At 39.4% G+C, this 22,861-nt stretch overlaps 1 protein-coding gene and 1 long non-coding RNA gene across 3 annotated transcripts in view; one reads left to right on the top strand and one right to left on the bottom strand.

Moving 5' to 3' along the window:
- LOC117951638 overlaps positions 1-2,006 on the top strand; it is an 8,012-nt gene extending 6,006 nt beyond the window's left edge. Inside the window, exon 3 of the long non-coding RNA XR_004658222.1 lies at positions 1,993-2,006. This is a non-coding gene — a long non-coding RNA (uncharacterized LOC117951638). The remainder of the gene's footprint in view (positions 1-1,992) is intronic.
- htr4 (5-hydroxytryptamine receptor 4) overlaps positions 1-22,861 on the bottom strand; it is a 159,372-nt gene that overhangs the window by 19,270 nt on the left and 117,241 nt on the right. The window contains exon 7 of one of the 2 annotated variants that reach the window (XM_034883417.1): positions 3,856-3,955. The exons of the other annotated variant lie outside the window; for it this stretch is intronic. Coding sequence (XP_034739308.1) covers positions 3,892-3,955 — 64 coding nt within the window. The 3' untranslated portion in view covers positions 3,856-3,891. The remainder of the gene's footprint in view (positions 1-3,855; positions 3,956-22,861) is intronic. 2 annotated transcript variants of the gene reach the window in all.

Raw genomic sequence — 22,861 nt, forward strand, 5'->3', positions numbered from 1 at the left:
CCCCCCCCCCCGCCCAATGGCTGATGGCCAGAAACGTCCCAAACACAGCACAAGGAAATGAAAATAGAAAGTACAGACAGATGGCACTGTCTCTGTAGATGTATTGCTTTTTTAAGAGCTATAAATAAACAAATAAAGTTATTGATATTAAAGTTATAAGATCTGTAGTTGTTAGAAATGATTGAGAGGGATTATTTTTGTGTGAGTATTTATATAGTTTTTAGGAAGCTCCTCCTCATTCTGCTATAAAATGTCATTTCTTGCGAGGTCTTTCCTTTAACAATACCTTCATATATATGATGATTTATTCATTCACAACCGCAGGGATAAAGACGTCTCTGCATCTCTGCAACCAGAGATTTTTAGGTTGTCGAGTTTATCTCCTTTGCATACTGTACGTAAGGGAGTCCCTGTAGACCCTGCTGGCAAAAGCTCATTTCTGACTGAAATAGGCAAAGGGAAATGAGCACCATCCTTCATGAAGACTTCTTCCACAGTTGCAGCGCTGCTAGGTTTCAGGTTGCTGGTTAGTTGAGTGCATACAGCAGTACCATTTAAAGAGCTATGACAACTTTCACACTTCACACGCTCTGAAAATGGCGCTGCCGTCTGCAACAACAGAGGAGAGCACATCTCTGAGCTGGCTGTTTGTCAAGATGTTCATCATATCCATATGCATAGTGCCAATACACACATTCACTTGATACTTCTGTTCTCTCTCAGAAACACACATACATTATACACAGGGGGGTAGTAGCTCAGTCAGTAGGGAGTTGGGTTGGGAACCGGAGGGTCGCTGGTCCACTGGTGGTGAACTGGTAGCTGAAGAGCTGCCAGTTGACCTCCAGTGCACTACCAAGGTGCTCTTGAGCAAGGCAAAGAACCCCCACCTGCTCTTTCCATGGGCAGCCCCCCCCCCCCCCACTCTGACATCTCTCCATTTAGTGCATGTATAGGAGAAAAACAACAGCAGTGGAAAGTCAGCAAGTGGCTTGCAAACATGTAGACATGTTTTTGTTGTTGTTTTTTAAAGGTTTTTTTGGGGGGCATTTTTAAGTTATGTTTTGCACCCCAGGTAAAAATTTTTATTAATGTGCATAAAGAAGCCAAGAAAAGATGGAAAAATCTGACGCCATTTTTTAGTTTTCTGTAATTTTGAAAGTGTAAATGATGGAAATAAAATGTAACTTTATGTGACATATTATATGAATGTCTAATTGGTCATTTGAGAGTTTTTTCCATCTTTTTTAACTTCTTTATAGATATTAATAAAAGGTTTTCCCTGGGGTGCCCAAACTTTTGAACCCCACTGTATATATGTGCGCCTGCTCTACCAACTGACCTAACCCGGACACTTTAAAACATGTTTTACTTGAGAGCAGAAAGTCTGCAGGATACAAAACAAAAGGCTCAGAGTTTCTGAAATTTTAAGTAAAAAAATGATGTTTCCTACTTATTCTAACATCTGCACAGACACAATTTACTGTCTGGCCTAAATACCCAGCATCCCTTTCTTAACTCCCTACACACTTTCAGTTTGATCAACCCACTACGTATCAGATTTAATCAAAATTCTTTCATAGTCGAGCAAATGTGTGTGTGTGTGTGTGTATGTGTGTGTCTGAGTGCGTGTGCAGCTAGTCTAACAACCCCTCAGGGAGACAAACAGTGTTCTAAGTGTGATGTAATAAGACCGAAGCTGCCTGCCAGCAGCAACAATAGTTTTTCTAAAGAAGAATCTGCTGTTGCCTTAACCCTTGTGTTGTCTTCACTTTGGGGACCCACTCGTATCCCTCTCCTCACATTGACCTGTGACTTATTTTTGGTTTTAAAAATAATTCTGAAATAAAATTTTACTTCATAATCTATTAACAATTATTGTCTTTATCTCAATGTCACACAATTGAGATAACATATATGTTTAGGGAATGCAATCAGTCTCTAGTAGAACACAAGTAAAAATGGAAGTGTGATTTGTTTTTTGACATAGAGTTATAATTCATGTTATAACTGCACAATGGAAAAAAAAACATAAGTGGTCATATCCAGAAAATTATATGAATTGAGTCAGGACTACATGTTTATTACAGGTAAGGCCATTGATCTTTAGGTAGAAAAATTTAACTTGTACCATTTTGCTTCTTGAAATGGGTCAATGTGACCCAAAAACCATACAAGGGTTAAATAAATAAACCATATGTCAGTTTTCTTATCTGTTACAACTATGGTTACGTTTTAATAGGCTAGGACTCCTATAACTACTTGGTTAATACCAGGGAGAGTTGTGTGTTGATCATATTTCAACCAAACCACTGTTGACTGTCTGCTAACTTTTGAATTCTTCGTTTGCTCTCTGCTTGTACATTTGTGACAGGTTTTACCAGCTCTGGAAATGCAACGATGAGTTCAATGCTATCTTGCAGTTTTTGCAGTTTTAGGAACAGAGGCTCCTTCTTTAATGATCCTCAATGTAATTTCCTGAGAATGAGAGCACAAACTAAACACACACACAAACACACACACACACACACACACACGCACACACAAAAGATCTAGGATACTGTACATCTAATCCATGTGAACAGAGTCTGTGTTCCATGCTTCATTAATTTCACGTGAATTGTTGTTTAACTTGATTGTTGATATCAGAGAAGATTAGGAAACACAGAGGGAAGCTTTTCATTCTGCTCTGCAGCCTTTCCTCTCCAGCAATACACCAGTGTGCAAGTACTTATTTTCCTCAACATTCATCATGTCATCTCCAGCTAATTCATTGTATTTCCCTGCCTTTGTCCTCTATGTGTTCGACTGCTGACAATGACATTTTTTCATTGAAAAATGAATCTGCAGTTGCATTCACATCCTTGGACAAAAGAAGCCAACAATATTACAGATTTAAACTTTCAATTTGTACGGCAATGTTCGGACTTTCATGTGTTTACTGCATGTTGCAAACTCAACAATGACGTGGTGCTGAAGAAACTCAGTTACTTAATTTACAGTACAGAAAAAAGGAGACTCTCAGGTATTACAGCTATTGAATAGGAAAATACCCACAAAGAAACATATTGTATTTGTGTATCTTCCAAATGAACACGCACGCACGCATGTCAGTCAATAACACAGATGGAAATCTATTGCCAGAGTTGTGTGGTAGAGGAAAAGCCTCAGCATGGTCATGCATATCTCCACTTCACTTATCCTCACCGTGTCTGCATCTCTCCATCCTTCTCACAGCGTAAAGTTACGATCCAGAAACATTTCAAGGAAAACACTATTTATCCCGAAAGCGTTCAACAGCATTTGTGAAAGAAGAGCATTTGAAAAAGACTCTCACATTTAAAGAGAAGTTGATTAAGAGACAAAATTGTGAAAACAAATCTATTTCTGCAAGTTTATGATCTTCAAGTAATCAAACAAGACATTTCATGACATTTTTCTTATTTCCAAGTAAATGTAAACTACCAGTCAAACGTTTAGGGTCACTTACAAATCTTTTATTCCACTCCATTATAGACAGGATACCACCTGCCCTGAGTGGGGGGGCTGATCTTTAATGCAATATCTATTTTACCCATTATCAGCAACCATTCATCCAACGTTCCAAAAGTTTATTCTGTTCATTAATCTGATATCATTTTTAAAAACTAACTAAGAAAACATTGGAGACATTTTGCAAGTATGTAAGTGCATAATGTAATCTAGAAACTGCTGCCCTGGTTACAAAAACAATGCAACTGATGTCAGCTGCTATCATGTCTACAATGGAGTCCAATGGAAATTTCTAAGTGACCCAAACGTTTGACCGGTAGTGCATGTGTGTGTGGATGTGAGTGTGCGAGGCTGCAGACTCACTTGCTAGAGCCTTGAGACGCCCTACACATACATCAGTTAGACAGGCACTGGCCTGGTGTTGCAGAACCAGAGCAGCAGCTTGGAGGCAGAGGAGCAACCGCTGGAGAGACAGGGGGAGGAGGAGCAGGACGAGGAGGAAGGAGGAAGAGGAGGAGGAGTAGGAAGACCAAATGTGGCAGAGTGTAGTCAGTGAAAGAGAGGAAATGATAAAGGTAAAGGACACAAAACGAAGATAGAAGGAGAAAAAATGTGAGGTTAAAGTAATGAAAGTATAGTAGGGAAGGAAAGAAACAATGCATGCCACGAAAAGGCACAATAAATGGATAAAAAAGAAAAAAAGAAGAAATGTAATAAAGAAAAAAAACAAAGGGCAAAAACAAATAAAGTGGATAATTAACACGATTAATGAAGGCATGCAGGGAAGAAGAAGGTGATTTACAGAGAAATGGAATGAAAAGAAAACAAAAAGATTAAACAATGGAAAGAAAGAGAAGAAAAAGGATTGGAAAGTGTGTGGACGTAAGAAAGTATGAAAAAGACAAAAAGCATGGTATAGAAAGAAGAAAAGAAGAAAGTTAAGTGGACATATTGGTAGGACGAGGTAGGACAATTGGTAGGTGGAGCAACAGAGAGAGACAGCAGTAGGTGAGGAAGAAGGGAGAGAGAGGGAGGGAGGGAGAGAGAAAGGGAAAAACAAGGTTAGTTTACACCCAGACGAGTGTGTGTGTGTGTGTGTGTGTGTGTGTGTGTGTGTGTGTCCGTGCATTTTAATTAGGTACAGAAAACTGCGAGCATCAACAAAGATCAAAATGTAATTCATTTTGTGTCAAATGGGCTGAAACAATGCACACAAACAGGAACATTATCTTTAATCTTCACACATGAGGGCTTAAAGCAACAAACTTTCTCCTGCGTCTCACAACCCTAAAGCTGGTGAGCGTGTTTAGGATTGCCAGTACAGTGGTGCACAGCAAAGTAGATTATTTTGTGTACAATGCATTCCCAAGAATGGGTTTCCATGGCTTCTAAACAAGAATGGGAAGACGTTGACAGGGACAATCGGCAGTTTCTCCATTTTCTTTGAAATACTGCTTTTATGAGATACTACTGTGTGCAAAGTTGGAGAAAATCTCATGGAGAAGCCAAATAAAAAAGTAGAAGGCTTCATGGGGTCATGAATTTTTTTGTCACGCATCAAAATGTCGATTACAAAAAAAAGACGGGGCAGTATACAAAAATGTCAACAAAACATTTCAAATTTCAAAAGTTTATTTAAAAATTCATGAGCTGTACTAGAGTTTTTGACAAACACGACACATCCATCAAAACCCCACAGTGGGCATCTGCCAGCAAAGGAAAAATGTAAAGTCAAATCATATCCATTTCAAACCACTTAGTGAGTGGCTTGGCTGTCTGACATTTATGAGCCTAACCCCGATCTGTCTTCTTTGATGTTTGATGGGGAGCAGTCATGTGGACCTAACAAGCCAGAGACTCTGAAGACCCTCCCCCCAGACTTTAGCATTCACCAAGAAACTGAACAGCTTGTTAGTGGACAGAGAGAGAGACATGCTCACAAGTTGTGGACTGAGTGACCATGATCTGAGAGAAGATGCCACAGAGGGAGCACGCAGGCTGTGATTTCAGCCACTAAAAACTAAAAGGACAAGAAGGTCTACCTAGCATTCCTAGACAGTCTCCAAATTTCCAAAAAGTCCCCTGAACCATACGACAATATACCTGTAGGTTGTTGATTCTTACTCTTTAATAGGATGCCCAGGAGCATATTCCGTCCTCCTACGTTAACCAGAGAATGTAACGGTTGCGGTTTAAGGCACCAAAACTACTTGATTTAGTTCCGAAATTTCATGGTTTGGGGCAAATACACCTGTATACAGCGTTGGAGGCGGAGCCCCGCTCATTCTTATACTCAAATGGCGCATGAAGCAGCCCATAGAGCGGGCCCACTAGAGACTACCTGCTGCCAAGTTGGCAACTTCTGGTTAAGTGCTCCGCTAACTTGAATTGGCAGTAAATAATTAAGTCATGCAGCTCTTTTAGACTTTCCAAATGTTGTTGGACCGAAAGGCTCAAATTCTGTCATTTTGCGGGGGTTGAGGACGCTCCAAAAAAATGTATCCACTGGTTTAAAGACGCCTGTTCGCATGAACCATGGGTTGGAGACGCTACATAGTTCAGCAGTGTAATTTGTATTTCCACTTTGTGTTTTGTTGTTGCTGTTTGTACCACATTGACTGCTGTTTTATCAGAACGCAGCTGGCTACATAGGGAGGTGTCCGGGGGGGATGGGAGGGAGTTAACACACAGGATTTTCAAGCAAGGGAGCAAGGTTTGCTTCCTGAGGTGGGGGGACTTTTCACCCAGAAAATACATGATCCATGGAAGTGTTTTAACCCTCCTGATGTCCTCGGGTCTAACTTGACCCCTTTTAAAAATGTCTATATCAGAAATATGGTATTCTTCTTAATAATACTCACTACCGTAGTCATTCTGTGTGCATGAAACATGCTTCCTAATTAAATACATTACTTTAACAATCGTCCTGACCAACACAAACAAAACAAAAATGTGTCATTGTACACAATTCCATAGATTTAATAAGGGGACAATTTCACAAACTGCCGTGAGACTGGGTTGTGTATTTGTTGCAAATTTGACGAAACCAAAAAGCATAGAACACTTTTGATCAGCCACATAACACGCAACACATTACTGGCTTGAATCCAATTACCTCAACTGATCTTTTTCACACCAAATGGTATTATACAACCCTGTGGTTCACACAGCTCGCGTCCGTTGCACCCAGTGACACCTGCTGCTATGGAAACTATTCAATTCAATTGTTACAAATGAACAGCCCTTTACTAAATGTTTCGCTCAGCCTGATGCAGGCTGCACATTCATGGTATTGTATAGTTTGTTTTACACAACAAATTAAAAAAAACAATATTTAACAATTTCTAGGAAATATACAAATTTAAAACAAATATATAATGAAGAGAAAACAAAACTATTTGCTCTAATTGTAGACAAAGAGCAAATAAAACTTGGGATTGTTTAAGATCCTTTTGTGTCTGTACTACAAAGTGCATTACCACGGATGACGTGTCTTCACTTCTATCCTCAAATCTGTACAAAATTGAAGACCAAATATTGGAATAAGGGCGCTGCCATCTTCTAATTCGGAATTAGAGTCTGTGCATTAGTGATCAGGCAATAGAGCAGGTATAGAGCTAAGTCCCACCCATGCACCCCCCTGACCAATCACAGCTGTCAATCATGATGTTTCAGCCTGTTTTTATTGCACCAAATAACAAAAAAAGGACAAATTTATCATAAAAGAAACTCTCAAACAAGCATAACAAAAGATTATCTAGACCAGGACTAATTAAAATGGCCAATGTATCAATGTATCAATGACATTTATTTAACGTGTACTTTACTTTTTTTATTTGGCTCCATCTGATAACATTGGGGGGCGGCGGGGATACTGCAGCCAGCCGCCCGGGGCGATCAAGATGGTTTGGCTTCATTTATACAGTCTACGCATCAACCCCTGGTCTGTGTCCATTTCAGGTTTGACTAAGTAGAAAAATCCTTTTTGGAATATTTTGAGATTGACCTCTATGTACGACTGCCTTATTTTTTTTCCGCTTATTATATCATAATCTGCTGTAAGATATTTGGAATCACCGCCAGATAGTGAGCATGTGTGGAATGTTAGCTGCAGTTGCTTGTTGTGAGATTGTGGATGAATGCAACTGAGAGCATCATAGCAGCATTTAACCCAGCAGCATGAAAGCAATGCTTCCTGTTAGTATTTTCTCTGTTTGATTATGTTTATATCTGCGACACAATGCAGACACACACACTCGCGCACACACACACACACACACACACACACACACACACACACACACACTCTAAGTCCTCTTTTGTATATGAATACACACATGCACATAAACCTAACAAACATATAAACACTCACACACTGACGATTGTGTATGGACAATGTGTGTGGTATTGCTTCAGGTCAACAAATAAGATGCCACACACACACACACACACACACACACACACACACACACACGCACTGAAGACTAGTAGAAATGTGATGCTGAGATGAAGAGAAAGAAAAACATTTCTGAGAAGAGAAGTGGACAGACAGAAAAAATAGGAGTGTGGGCAAGAGAAAGAAAACAACATAAGAGAGAGAGAGAGAGTTACGAGACAGAAAGAATATGAGAGGGGGAAAAGGAAAAGGAGGAAAGAAAGAGAGAAGAGAAGGAAGATAGCACAATGGAAAAGACAAAACATGAAACATAAAAAAGGGAAAGAGAACAATGGAAAGCAGACCTAACTATCTAACTAAGTAAAAATAGTGTCTTAACGAGTATTTTTTCAAAACTGGTGCTTATTAACTAAGCCATATGCTATCATAATGGCACAAAAATGTAAATCGGATCCAAATTAATCAACCAAAAATATAAATATCAGCTGTTAAAGGGATGGTTCAGAGTAATTTCACCCTAGGGTCCTTTGCACCATCACCTCAAGTCAAACAACCCCCCCATAAACGTTTTTCCCTTGGTCTAGCATTGGGACAAGGCACTACCGGTAAAGTAGAAGCAAGAAACGAGAGAACAGAAGAAGAGATCAGCAAAATGGTAGAGTTTGAGGTTAACATCATTAGTGGCTCAATTTCGAAGTTCGCCCGTACCTATTCGAGCCTGGACACACGGACGAGGAGCTACAACTAATGGAGGAGAATCGGAGAGCTAGCTGCTAACAGTGCTAGCTAGCAGCGCTAGCAGCAATGAGTAGAAGCCCTCAGCAAGTGCTATTTAAAGCTACATTGGGTAACGTTTGTAGTTGTTCATTATCAAAATCTGTGTGTCCCGTTCACAAACTTGTCCTTTTTCATGAATATTGACCACCCCCATCAATTTCAATCTTCATCTTGTGCTGTATGAATACACTTTACTTACCAAAAATGAATAACCAAAAATCAATGTTAAGACTTTTATCTTGAAGCATTTAAGTGTTGACTCTAAAAGACTCACAGAAATTACCAACCATTTAACTTATTACGTAAAAATCAAGCACCAGGTGCGCTGCACCGTCAGCTGAAGAGGTTAAAAAACAGATTTGCCATTTAGATTACATCTCAACAAACAGAGCATCATGAAGCCGAGCAGCAGCTGTACATTATCAGCCAAAGGTAATATTCCCAGCTGGACAGAACTCAATGAATAATGAAGAGACGCTGCTCTATGTTTCACCAGCAAAAATATGACCTGCTGAGTGTGATGACATTTTTTACACCCCTAAAACATGTCAGACTGTTTGAGAGCTTAAGACCTACAGAGAGAGAGAGAGAGAGAGAGAGAGAGAGAGAGAGAGAGAGAGAGATGTCATTATTTGCTGATGTTCAACAAATTTCCGCTGGCTATGTTTTTATTCCCAATGGAGTGTATAATTGACTTTTTGTTGAAACCGCTTCCCATCAACCGGCCTCATCGCCTGCATCCTAAGTTAGTATTTCTCAGCATGTCAACATGCTGCTTTACTCAAAACTCTTGTTCTTCTTCTCCTGTGGGGTGTAGCAAATTGGCCTCTGTGCTTCTTTCATGATGGGTTTCTCCCAGTGTAATTGCTGAACTTTGGTATAAAAAAGCAGAGCTGTTTAACTTTAACAAACTGACGCCACATAGAAAAATCTGACCCTCACTGTAAATAATGGCTGTGAAATCTCCAGTTATTTACGTTAGATTTCACAGTAACACTACTGTATATGATTTTTACAGTAGAATGCTGTAGAGTTACATTACAACCTTGTTGACATGACAACATCACAGTAGCCTAAGTATTACAGTTGAAATCACAGTAGTCAATATAGCCACCATAGTACTGGAAATAGAAAGTAAACGTAAAAGTAAAGGTAAAGTAAAGTGTATTTTACTTTTTTTTATCTTATGTTGTGTTTAATTGTTTTGTATTTTACAATGAATACATAAAATACTGTAAATGGAAGAAAGGGTAACTTAACTGTAAAAATTGCTGGACAATTGTTGGCAGTAAGTTACTGTAAATTTTACGTTAAATTTGTTACAGTGCTTAAAAATAATAGGCATTTAAATTAACTAGTTAGAAGTTTCAATTTCATATTCCTACATTACATAGACGAAAACAGATGTTTTGAAAGCATTCAAAGTTCAGCAGTTTAAATTCAAATCAATGAGTATCCCCGCTGTTTTGCCACATTTATTACCGTGATTGGTAAGGCTTTTTCAAGGATTGCAATACTTAATTTGTCACGTTAATTGAATCCAGTTTCCCCCAAAGGGAAATGATTTCATGGAAGTCACGGTGTTGGTATCGAAAGTCTTTGAAGACCCCAGCCTTACAAGCCACCCAGAAGCCTTTTTACTGACCCAGTGAGAAAAAACACCCAAATGGGTGGAAAACTGCTCCACCTGGCAACACTGCATGAGAATTGACATTTGTCTTAGCCCTGACACAGCACAACACTCACAGAAGAGGATTACATTGGTCTACACACTGTGTTTAACTACAGATGCATAATTTGACATTGTGAACACTTGTAAATACATATCTCGATTTCTAATTATTATGTTCATATCTTTCAGCATCCTTTAGCTAGTTCCTCTTTCTTGTAAGTGATGAATAAAGCTCATCATATCGTCGTTTAGGACAATGATTGAAGGAGCTCTGATGTGAACGCCACACTGTGATGCACTCAGCTGCACCCATCAAATCCATTGGTCCCATCACACCAGTCTCAGTCCTAATGTGATGAAAAGATATAATTAAATGAGCTAATTTTCTAGCCAATGCAGGATGCTAAAAGGCTGAATTGATACCATCTGAAAAGACAGTTAACCTTTAATTGAAATACAGAGCGTTTGTCTGTCAGAGAGAGAAATTGTTTGTTGATGGTCTGGTGTATCTGTGTGCATGTGTGTGTGTGTGTGTGTGTTTTAAAAGCATAGAGGGAACAATGGGAAATGATATACTGACACATCTGTCTCACATTTTCTGAAAAAATATACAAAAAGCTGTAGCATCCTAACAATAGTTCAGCCCACATTTTAAAGACTATTTTAACCATTGTGTTGTCCTCCTGGATAAGTCCCTTAAGTCCCTTTTTCCTACACTCTACTCTGTTTTGGAAGTTTCTGTTGCTTTTTTCAAAGCTTTTGTTTCTGTTGTCTACACCACTAGATTCACAACCAACACCAACTTCTTAGTTTTACACTTATTCTTGGGATTCATGACCAATACACCTCATTTATATGAAATTATTCCTATTTTTTCAATTAAAAAAGGGCTGAAATCATAGATTATTTTGATTTATAGTTCAAATTAGAGAAACATATGTTGAGAGAATCCCAGATTGGTACAGTATGTTTCAAATAGAGATGGTCCGATACCATTTTTTGCTTCCTGATATTTATTCTGACACCTAAACTTGTGTATCGGCCGATACCGAGTACTGATCCGATACCAGCCTGTCATATATTTAGTTTTGTTTTAAACACTGTATACAACTAACCCTGTATGGATGTGATAGGATGTGATTTAATGTCTGTCTGATAACATAACAGAAAAAAAACATAAATACACTACTTTAACGTAGAATTTCTTTAGGACATTATTTCGTGGCATTGGATCGGTGCATAATCTTCATTACTTCCCGATTCCAGCTTTTTAGGCAGTATTGGAGGGTGTACTAATTCTGGTATCAGTAATGTCAAACTTTAGTCAGAATACCATTTTGAAACAATTTTTTTTTTTTAAGGTTATTGTTTTTTTAATTTTCACAGGACAGTTAGGTCAGAAAGGGGAGAAGACATGCAGGAAATCATGACAGGTCGGATTCAAACCCCGGACCTCTGCGTCGAGGCATAAACCTCGAACCACATGTTGACTGCTCTACCACTGACCCAACCTGGCCACAGCCATTTTCTTTTTTGACCCAAAATTAAAGTAATGAACTTACCGAAGAGCGTTTCTATGGAACCATCCATGTCATTTTTGAGCAATCTGCTCAAAGAAACCCAAATTTATGACACATAAACTTTGCAAACGGGTTGAATTTGACCCGAGGACAACAGTTAAAAGCGCAGCTGAAACCCTTTTACTGCTGTGTGTTTTTAACCACCTCAGTGTTTTATGGCAGATCAACTGAATCCCAAGCTTCATGGACACGAGTCCACATGGTGAACGCTGTCTGTATTTTCTCTGCTCACTGCAGGTGGTGCGAGCCTTCCGTTGGCGCAGCAGCATGTCACAAATGATGGAAGTGGCCCATTAAGTCAAGACTTTAAAACACGCCGATATGAATCACGTTCTCTGTCATTTGCAGGAATGCAGACAGAAAGATCCAATATCAACAGAACGTCTGTGATATTACACTCTGCTTTCGTTTTCTTCGAACACTTTCTCATCTCCATCTCATTTCCCTTGCCTTTCTTCTGTTTTAATTTGCTCCTTTTTCTTCATTGTCCAATCTCTTCTGTCCTCTCCTCCTCCTCGTCCGCCTTTTGTCTCCCCTCTTTTTCCTTTCCCCACCTATCTACAGTAATACTATTTTTGCCTGTTCTTTGCTTTTGTCCTTTTTCCTTTCATCACATCCAATTTGTTCATTCCTTTTTGCCTCATTTCCTCTCTCCTCCTCTAACTAAATGCTCTTTAAAAAAAATATTTAGCTTCCCTCTTATCTCCTTCTTACTTACCCATCCTTCCATTTTTCTTCTCCCCTAATTTTGCCTCCTTTCTTAATCTTTTTTCCACCTATTATTTCCATTTTTATATCCTTTCCTTGTACTGTCCTGTTCTTCCTTTTCTACCCTCTCTTTCTTCCTATCCTCTCTCTCAACTTTCCCTTCTGCCTCTTCACTTTCCTCCCCTGTCATCTCTTTCTTTTGTTATCCTTTCCTCTCTTTCCTCTCTTTTGTCTTGCCTCTTCCTTTTTTGTTTTCTCCTCTCAACTTTCATCTTAAACCCTTTTCTTTTCCTACACTTCTCTCCTTTCTTTCATCTTGTCTCCTCTTTCCTTCTTTTACCCATGTTCCTTCTTTCTCTCCTCTCCTCTCCTCTGGGAATAATTGCTTCTTGAAAATAAGTTTTTTCTCTCGGCACTGACAGGTTTGAGATATATGACTCCAATGAGTCTATAAACACTCACTGTCCGTGTGTGTGTGTGTGTGTGTGTGTGTGTGTGTGTGTGTGTAATGGAGTGTGTTAATATGCCTTGGAGGATAAAAGCATTATGTTTCATGCTTTACGTGGCCACTGTTAACAGGCTTATACATCATGTTCAACCTGTATTTTAACCAAACAGCTGCTCTTCACACTCTGAGTGTGATTTACAGCAGGTTTACCTCGATCTCCCTACAGCCAAAGCAACTCTACATCAGTGGCTCTCTCTTACTTGTTTCACTACTGTATTGTATTATCATTTGCAGTGCACCAGCAATCAATCACATCATCAATCACACAGCGCAGATGGGACTCTTGATGTATCTTTATTGTCTTGTATTTTTACAGTGTTAAGTATCACAACCAACTATCTCTTATCATGCAAATGTCACACTAATTTGAGTCACTGACCATGCCTTATTATACAGCGTGACCAGTGCTTTGTCTTTCAGGTTCTGCTCCCTGCCAGAGTGATCACCTGAAAACACACACAGCGCCGCAAAGGAGTGTCAGAATAGTCTTTATGTTTCATAAAATTGGTATCGAAGAAAGGATTGTTTAGCAATCAGTATCAGTTCAATTCAATTCAATTTCATTTCTAGTATCAATGGGGGGGCTGTAGCTCAGTCTGTAGGGAGTTGGGACCAAAGCGGACCAAAGTCCAGAGTGTGGATTGGTGGCTGGAGAGATGCCCCTTCACCTCCTGGGCACTGTCAATTTCTTTGAAACTGCAGCAAAATGAATCGCCCCTCGGGAAGAAATAAAGGTCTTGAACTTGAACTTGAACCCTCTGCTGTCACAACGCATTCTCATGAACGGGTCCGTGTGATGTCATTTGAAAATGTAGGCACACCAAAACGTGTGATATCCATTGAAATTAGGAGACCGTTGGCTGGTCACGTGATGCCGGCTGGTTGTGTCCAAGGAAAACAAATTTCCTGGGTGAAACAGGAAGCAAACTCCGCTCCCTGGCTTGAAAGTCCTGTGTTGCATCGCCGACTCATCAACACCAACCAATCTGTCTATGTGGCAACCTGTGTTCCTATACATCAGCGTCAATGCAGTGACTACTGCAAAAACTAAAAAGGCAGAATGCTTACAAATTACTGTGCTTAACTTTTTGTAGCTTTTCATAATGGGATGCATATTTTCAAAAATGTATATGTTTGTACACTTTTCTTGGTCTTAATATTTCAAAACATGGCTAAAAATTCTTTGTTGTTTGGTGTTGTAACAACTTGCAAACATCAGAACTTCAACGGGTATAACTAATTAAATTTTTATATTTTTTTTCCCCCATTTTATTTACATAACAGAATGCCTTTTGCATTGCAATGTGGTTTGGACATTTTAAAGCTGGAAGAGAATGATACATTTCCCTGATTTCTCTTAAATACCTAAACTACATAATATCATTAAAACTTTTTTTCCCCTAGTAAACCGTAATAAGTTATACAAAAAAAAAAAAAGCTGCATCAAAAACAAACTATGTGGGCTCCCCTGTAATTGGTGAAAATTTGAAACTCAGGCTGGGAATAAGTTAGGTGCTCATTACCAAGTTGTCCTTGGGTAAATCGTAGTAACTGCTTATTTCTCCGAAACTCTTTCATAGTTATCATTAGAGAAGTTTCAAAGACGTTTGCAGCAGCTTCTCTTTGCACTCCCACTGTTGAATATTCTGCACATACAGACACATCCACAGGTGGTCTGGCTGATTCCCAATGTTTTCACTTACATGTCAATTTACACCTTGCATCAACATAAGCAGCTCCCCCGATCTAAATAAGACACACATGAAAACAATAGGAGATTTTAAGTGCCCATGTTATGATTTGGTGCTGGTGTTATGATTTTGATAATCCTGCCTTGGACTGACCAAAGCTGGAGAAAGAGTTATGTCGCCAATGTGATCTTACCTAGCAACTGAGCATGTGCGACACCCAACAAAGATAGTATAGTGAGATGTCTCACTCTGTAGCTAAAAAAGAGCCCAAACAAACAGGGTGAAACGAGGATCTGCAGCAATGTGCAGTACAACAAAAATATGGTGTTTTCTGAAAATGAAACCATGTTAACCCTTTTCGGGTACAACCTCAAAAAACTATTATAAACCTGAGCATAATGTGGGCGCTTTAAGAAACTAGTTTACATGATCTAGCACATTCTCTCAGAATTCCTGACTTGTCTGATACATTTAAAAAACAAATGCTGTCAAGTGACTGTGACTGTTTGGCCTACTCCCGAACAACAGACTTCCAGAATGACTCACGTTCCACTTTCCACATAGCTGTCTTTGGACAAGAAGACACCTCGTGAGATTGAAATTGTTGTCAGACACTTTGAGTAATGATCTGAGACTGTCAGGAGATACAACAACAAAAAATCACTTTTAGTTGACAAAAATCAAGGCCACCAAATTGCCCCGCTAGGTCACATTGCAGTCCCAGGTTTAAAAAAACGAAATTACCCTTTAACTTGAGCTCTTATATTAAAAGGGGCTTAAAGGCCAAACTATGGTAATTTCTGTTGTGCTTACTAGACTTCAAAATAAGGATATTTGACAGTTGTGTCCGAAGAGAGTGGGGCTACTTTCATGCTAAAACGAAAAGTCATTTAAATTATATCGCTCCTCTTCATATATTTTCTTGAAACCGATTCAACACATGAATAAATGACTTAATAAGTCATTCATTCATGTGTTGAGGACACTTTGTAGATTATCTTTTAAATGTATTATTTTATATTGCTGTAACCACATATGAAGGTTAGGATGCCTTGGTACGTGAGATTTGGTGATTAAAAGTTCTCAACCTTGTTACATCGGCTTGTCCATTCATGAAATTAAATCTGCTGTCATCTAAAAAAAAAAAAAAATACTTTTTATGCTGAGATCATCTTTTAGTGGCTTTTTTCTCAGATTGCAGCAATCTCATTTTGCCAGCAGACTCCCCAGCTGTTTCAATCACATTCACAGTTGTACAAAAAACAGCAACAAAAGGCCTCATCGTTGCCCACATTTGTTAGGAGACTGTGTCAACGACACAAGCGAGTCGTGACATCTAACCCTTCCACAGCCAATGATTAGCTCTGAAGCAGAGGCCAGCAAGAGGCCACTGAAGGACAGATAGGAACAAACTCCAATCTGTGCAAATTGAGCGGGTAAATGTTGTGTAACTGGACCATTACCAACAATGTAGCTGCCGAATGAGCCGTGGTACTGCATGTCCTTGTACAGCCATTGTGTTAGTTAAATTACGTGATGTAGTCTAGCTGTATTTCCGTTCCTGCTGCGTGCTCGCCCGCCCACACACAGACACACCACTTTCCAGATCACCCTGACCATCACAGTATGGGATCATACATGTGACAAGAAAGAGATGGATGACCAGAAATATTTGCCATCACTTCCTTTGTATAATGACCGAAATTCAACACAGTGTGTCACTCTGACATGCATTAATCACACTTTGGGTCTGGCTCCTGAGCTTTTCCTGTACCGTTTCTGTGAAAGAAGCAGTCTCAGGCGGAGATTACATACCCTGGCCTTTTAAAAGCCATCACCCAAGTCAATGTTGAACCCCTCCACTACCTCAGTTGGGCTGCATGGCCTCGCTGTAATGGACCGTATTATAGAGGTTATAAAAAACAGGGTCATGCCCATAAAATTCCCCAGTGGGATGCAGGGCTGCCTGTTAAAAACTGAATAGGTGGATGTGACTTAAATGGCTCTTTTAGTCACATGCCCATGTGAAAATTGAAACAGGATTGTCTTGTTGGAAACACTTTTCTTGTTCCTAAGAGATTGTTTCAATGTAAGTGATGGGAGGGGGGGGGATTTACATTGTTACACTCTGTTGATATTACACACAGTCCCAGAATACACACACAGCCCTACTAATTGGGAAATGTCAGAGTAAGGGGGCTGCCCATGAAAGGCCACCTCAGCAGTGCCAGGATGTGAACTTGGTCTATGTGAGGATGTGTGGTTCTGTTGCGTCAAGCTAAGCAGACCCTGCACGATGAAAAATAATTTGTCCAAGGGGTACCCGGAGCGGAGAATGTGGTACCAAGCGGTCTTGACCAAACATCCGTGTGTGATATGCTGGTTTTAGTGTATTACTATTCTTCCACAGCAACTAAACAGGAAAACACTGGGGTTTCTATACTAAAAACACATCCGTCTAATTTGTCTAAGACAGAAAAGCTAAGCTTCATATTAGCTTAGTTTAGCTAAGCAGAGATGGATGAATGAAGACAATTTGGGTGAGTCAAATAACATGTTTCTTTTTTCCCACTTTCCATCCACAACCATCATGTGTAAATGTGGGATACATCAACCAATGCATAAGGTCCTGCAGATTTCTTCAAGGAGGTTTACACTGGTAATTGTATGATACATCTTACTAATTAAAGCATGAATCTGTAATATGTTAATAGCCTGTTAGGTTTTTAATAACACCAATGTGTTTATCATAGCCACTTGAGTGTGATTGTTTTAATTCATTAAATTCACCTGACTGTGACTCTGTGACAAGACATGCAGTTGCATACAGTAGGGAGCGGTTTAGTGTTACAAAAAAACCCGAAAAGAATGATCCAGTCATTAAAGCTACTTTGCCGGCACCAGGCTGAGTAAATTCATCTTAAAAGCTGAAGCAATTTACTGCCGGCAAGTGTTGATGAATGAGGCTTGTGCAGAGCTCTTTTTAAAGGCCTGTGTGCAACAAAATAACTAATTTGTCAACATTTCTCTGACAACTGACATGAAATCACTATGCTCTTAACAGACAAAGTAAACGCTTAAATGCATTAAATTTTGTAATCTTAGTCTAAATCATCAAAATATTTCCAGACTTCTGGTCCATTTAGAAGACACATACATACACCATACACTAAAAAGGAGAAAGATGAACATATACAGAGAAAGAAAACCAAAATAAACAACATTACTGACTTTCTATAAAGGAACTTATACCAGTGTTTCCATAGTGATGATTGTTATCTTATGGCACTAAACCTAGGATTTGCCAGAAGCCTAACAATGCTACTCTGGGAGACAGTCAGGGGACAAATTAATTAGTAGATAAGACTCCTCAATAATGCCTGGAAGGTGCTGACCCCTGCATTACAAAACCGGTCAATTGCACTAGAGCACCTGGGTTTGTGGAGCAGTATCCTCATACAGTCATTATAAGCAACCTTAAGCTTCTGCATGCTTGCCCTTTAAACGTAGTCCATAAGGGAGCAGTATACAAAGGAGTGCAATGTGCTTTTAATAGACTAATTTGACGTCAACCATGCTCATTTTCTTACCAGCATGTTAGCATTCACAGACCCCCCCCCCCCCCCGACATACGCCATTACTCACTGTACTCCAAAGGAGGCAGATACAGTCTTACTCCATTTAACCTGCATAATCTAGTTGGAATACCAGTAAACCAGGATTCTTATGATGTTGTCAGGGGCACTCCTTTGGCTTCTTTGTCAAAGGCCTTAGAAGCATCAATAAACCCAGTTAGCATGAAGGGATTCTGCCTTATGTATTCCTGTGTTGCCTCCTGCAAGGCATAGATACACAAATCAGTATCAAAGTTACCGTTGAAGCATTGTTTGTCAGTGGTTCCAATACAAGGACGTAGACGACCAAAGATTGCCTAATTTAACTGGGTATTAATAGCCAGCTGGCTAATCTGCTGAAAAAAAAAAGTAACTGCTCTAATATCCTCAAGATTAGATTATTACAACGCCCTACTCTCTACATTGGTATCAACCACCCAAAAATGGAAACAAATTATGCCTTTTACCACCATCTTTGCACTGGCACAGTATCCAATTCCTTACAAGAAATAAGTCAGCATAGACAGGGACATGTAGACCAGAAAGAGTAAATCCCACACACCCCCTGGCAAATCACACCCTGTATTCATTGGAAAAGACACTAAAGATTACTAATTGATCAGTTCCTTTTTGTACCCAGCGACGTTGTCACATAACAACATGGTAACGGGAGGACGAGCTAAAGGATTTTGGTGCATAAAGAGAGGTGTTGTATGTGCAGAGTGGCCAAGGAAATTGGTACCTTTGTCTAATTAATTAGAGCACAATTGTTTGTTAAAATGGGTAGAATTACTGTATGTCCATGGTTAATTAGGTTACTGCCGGACTTCCCCTAGACCTCTGCTTTTCAGATCTCTCTCTCCAGAACCGTAGACCTAATTGGGAAAGTAATTAGTGTGAATGAGCACAGAAACAGCAGAAGAACCACGTAGGGGGGGCAACACACTGTTTTAATTGTGAAGGACATGAGTACTTGGGTGTGGAAATCAACAACTGCATCAATGCAAGGTGATTCGAACGGGGACGATTCTGCATAAATGCGGTGACATGACCATAATCGATCACTGCCTACTGATGTTGCTTGTTGATTTTCCAGTTGCTGCTTTTTTGCGTTTTTGCTTTTTGTCTGCTGTTTTCAGACTACGCTACATTAAGGAAGTGTCTTTTTTAAGAGCAGATACAATAAAAACATATGACTGCTTAAGACAAGTTAATTAGTTAGTTAATTGATTTGAATCGTTGACAGGATAATCATAAACAACTTGTGAGACCAGTAAAGATTCACCGTGATCAACAAGTCATCAGCAGTTGCTTTAAGTCTTAGAACAAGTGGGTAGTTTCTTCCCCCCCCCCCATAAATAATGACAAAAGTGTTGGCGCGTCCATGATACAAGTCTTTCTGTGATTGCGCACTGCCCCCTTCCCCTTCTCCACGCAGTTGCTAGTAGCCAGGGAGGACACCTAGGATTAAAAAAACTCGACAACACAATCTTCTGAACATAGTCATGCTGAGAAATACAGAGAGAGTTGTGTGGAGCTGATAGTCTTAATTAGCTTTGCAGCAACTCATTTGTCAACGTCTTGAATGTAAAAAGGATATTTAAAAACAAATGTACACACTAAAGCTTTAAGTAAGAAATCCAGCAATTTGGTGCTAAATATCCAAAATGTACTATTTTAATATGCCTTCATCAATCTCAATCAGCAACCAACCAGAAACTGTTATGGTTTCAGTTATTACCGGGTTTCTGGATCCTGTTTTCTGTTATTTCTGTGTTTCCTCTCTGGTCTTGTGTGGTGGTTTCTGTCTTCTGTTCCCCTTAAGTGTCTGCATGTTTTGTTTCCTGTTTTATTTTGAAGTCTGGTCTTTGTCTGGTCTTGTCTCTTGTTTTACTTCTTGTCTTGTCTGATTGGCCTGCCCTGCCCTAATGTGATCCACCTGATGTATCAGCTGTTCCTCGACACCGCTTGTATTTAACCTCTATGTTCCCTTTGTCTCTTGTCAGATCGTTTTGTTGCATCATGTGTTTAGTTGGTGTGTTCCTGAAAGTATGTTTTTCTTCCTCTTTGTGATCTGTTTTCCCCAGTTCTGTGTCCTGTTTTTGTCTTGTCTTTTTCACTGTACCCCTTTTTGGATTTGGCTTTTTTCCATTTTGCTCCCTGGGTTTTCCATGGACTGTTGAGAGAATAAATCCTTGTTTAACTGCTCCCGCCTACCTCCCTCATCTCTGCTCTTGGGTCCTTAATCCGCTCCAACATAACAGAAACAGCAACTACATAAAAATCTCCTCCTACGCAGGTTACTTGTAGCTTAACATGTCAATTACCTCAGCCAGGAAATTGTAGCGCATCCGCTATTGCCAATCTATTGGCATTGATTAGCACTCCTATGAGCCTACTACTGGTAATTATTCTGTTCCAGGATCCACTGGAACTATTTCTCTTTGACAAAAAATACATGGTTTTAACAGCACTCAGACATGAGGGCCAGAGGGAAGCAAAGATGAGTCATAAATCATATATCACATGTAGACAGAGTAATATATCACTTTAATTGTCACTTGCAGCTGGCTTCCTTCACAACCTTGTGCTGTAGAATCGTTTTTGTTGTTGGATCTACGTGTTAGAATAATGTCATCCATCAAAAATATTGTTAGTTTCACCTCCTAACCCAGTTCTGTGCCAGTCTACCAGGTGAATGAGTGTCACAAGCATGGCTTTAAATGAACTTTTTTAAATCACCAGCCAACATGACTAGTACATTTTATATTTACTAGCCAATCAGATTTTCCAATAGCCAAATTTTTACTATTTCCTACTAAAAATTGTAATAACTTAATTAGTTATTTAATCAATGCTGCACGCTAGGCGCGCAGCCAGCGGTTGTAGGGCACGTCACACCATGGTGTTCATGGGTAATGTTGGAATAGAACTACAAGCAGTGTTGCCAGATTAGGATTAGGTTTTCTAGACAAACACACACAACAACTGCCCAAATTTATTGGTGGAGATAAGACCAATCTGGAGAGATTTCTGCAGCCGGCATTCAAACAGAAGCAGTGTAATTTGTATCTTTTGTCACCTACCTATCAACCCAGTACCTTTACAATGTTAGCCCCCAAAGTTTTCACCAGCATCTGGCAGGTTGCCAGGTGTCAATTTAAAGCCCTGGTAACAAGCATTTCCGCGGTAGCTATAAACCTGGATGATGTGATGATGTGAGCAGTGAACGATGTAGCAGCTTTTGAACAGCCCACATTTCTGGTTCCAGCTTTTCAGCGAGACCAAATCAGACTACTGGATGTCTTACAGCAAAAAGCCAAAAATCTCTGATGTCCAGAGGTGTCACAGTGGAGTTTCTAACAATAGTACACTTAGAGATATACTGACTGTTTAGTAAAATAGTTACACCAGGTAGGAAACACAACTTCTAATGACGTGTAATATAAACCGTGTTATTGGATTTGTTGAAAATGTAACGTATAAAGCATTTCCACACATGACTAGTGCCTGCCTAATGCAGAGCACCTAGATGAACCTCCTTAAATTGTTTATAATAACGTTTTGGCAACAAAAAAAAAAACATAATGACAGTGCTTTATACTTTCTGTATTTTTGTCACATCTAGCAAATGTGCAAGCCATGTATGTAGGAAAGAGGGTTGCCCCTGTAAAACCTTTTTATATGTTGGGTTTTACTTTGCTCAGAATAAAATAAAAACATGTTTTTTTAAAGTATTTTACAACACATACAACAGCGAGGTCTGTAAGCTCCCAAACAATGATACATAAATCTAATATCAACAAGGTTTCCTTTTTGGTAATCTTCTAATCTATTTTTTAATTTCAACCTGTAAAAGGATTTTAAAAAAATAAGTTTTTGTTTAATAGATTTATTAATTTGCGGTAGAATTGACGATTGAGAACACTGACAATACAACTAGAAGTACCTGGTAGTCTCCTGGTATTAGTATTCCTGTGTGAGTATTTAAGTAGTGCTCACTTCTGAGTGAAAAATAATGAGTGCACAGATGACTTCCAAATGGACAGGCTCCCAATAATAACTTGCTTTCAATCCACAGTGACAACTCTCTGGAGGTAGTCCGGAAATGTCAGAGAGGGAATGCACACACAGCACGTAATGTCAGGACAGCGGACATTAATTGGTCAAGACTTCAGTGTTGTTATAAACACACTCATTGATTTCTTCCATTGAGTTCCAGCTCCATAATGTCTCAGGATGTCAACACCATTTTGAATGAAACTGGAACATCTGCTGCTAGAACATTGCTCCGTATGATTTTCCACACAATCCCGCAAACAAATTGTTGTCTGAAGCTCGAACACAAGTCTCAAAGGATCAGCAGCTTCAGTGTGCTGGATCACGTTCCTGTACTAAAGACTACTTAATAAAGTCTTGTTTT

This window comes from Etheostoma cragini, chromosome 10 (genome assembly GCF_013103735.1).
Source record: "Etheostoma cragini isolate CJK2018 chromosome 10, CSU_Ecrag_1.0, whole genome shotgun sequence".
Classification (NCBI taxonomy): Eukaryota; Metazoa; Chordata; class Actinopteri; order Perciformes; family Percidae; genus Etheostoma; species Etheostoma cragini.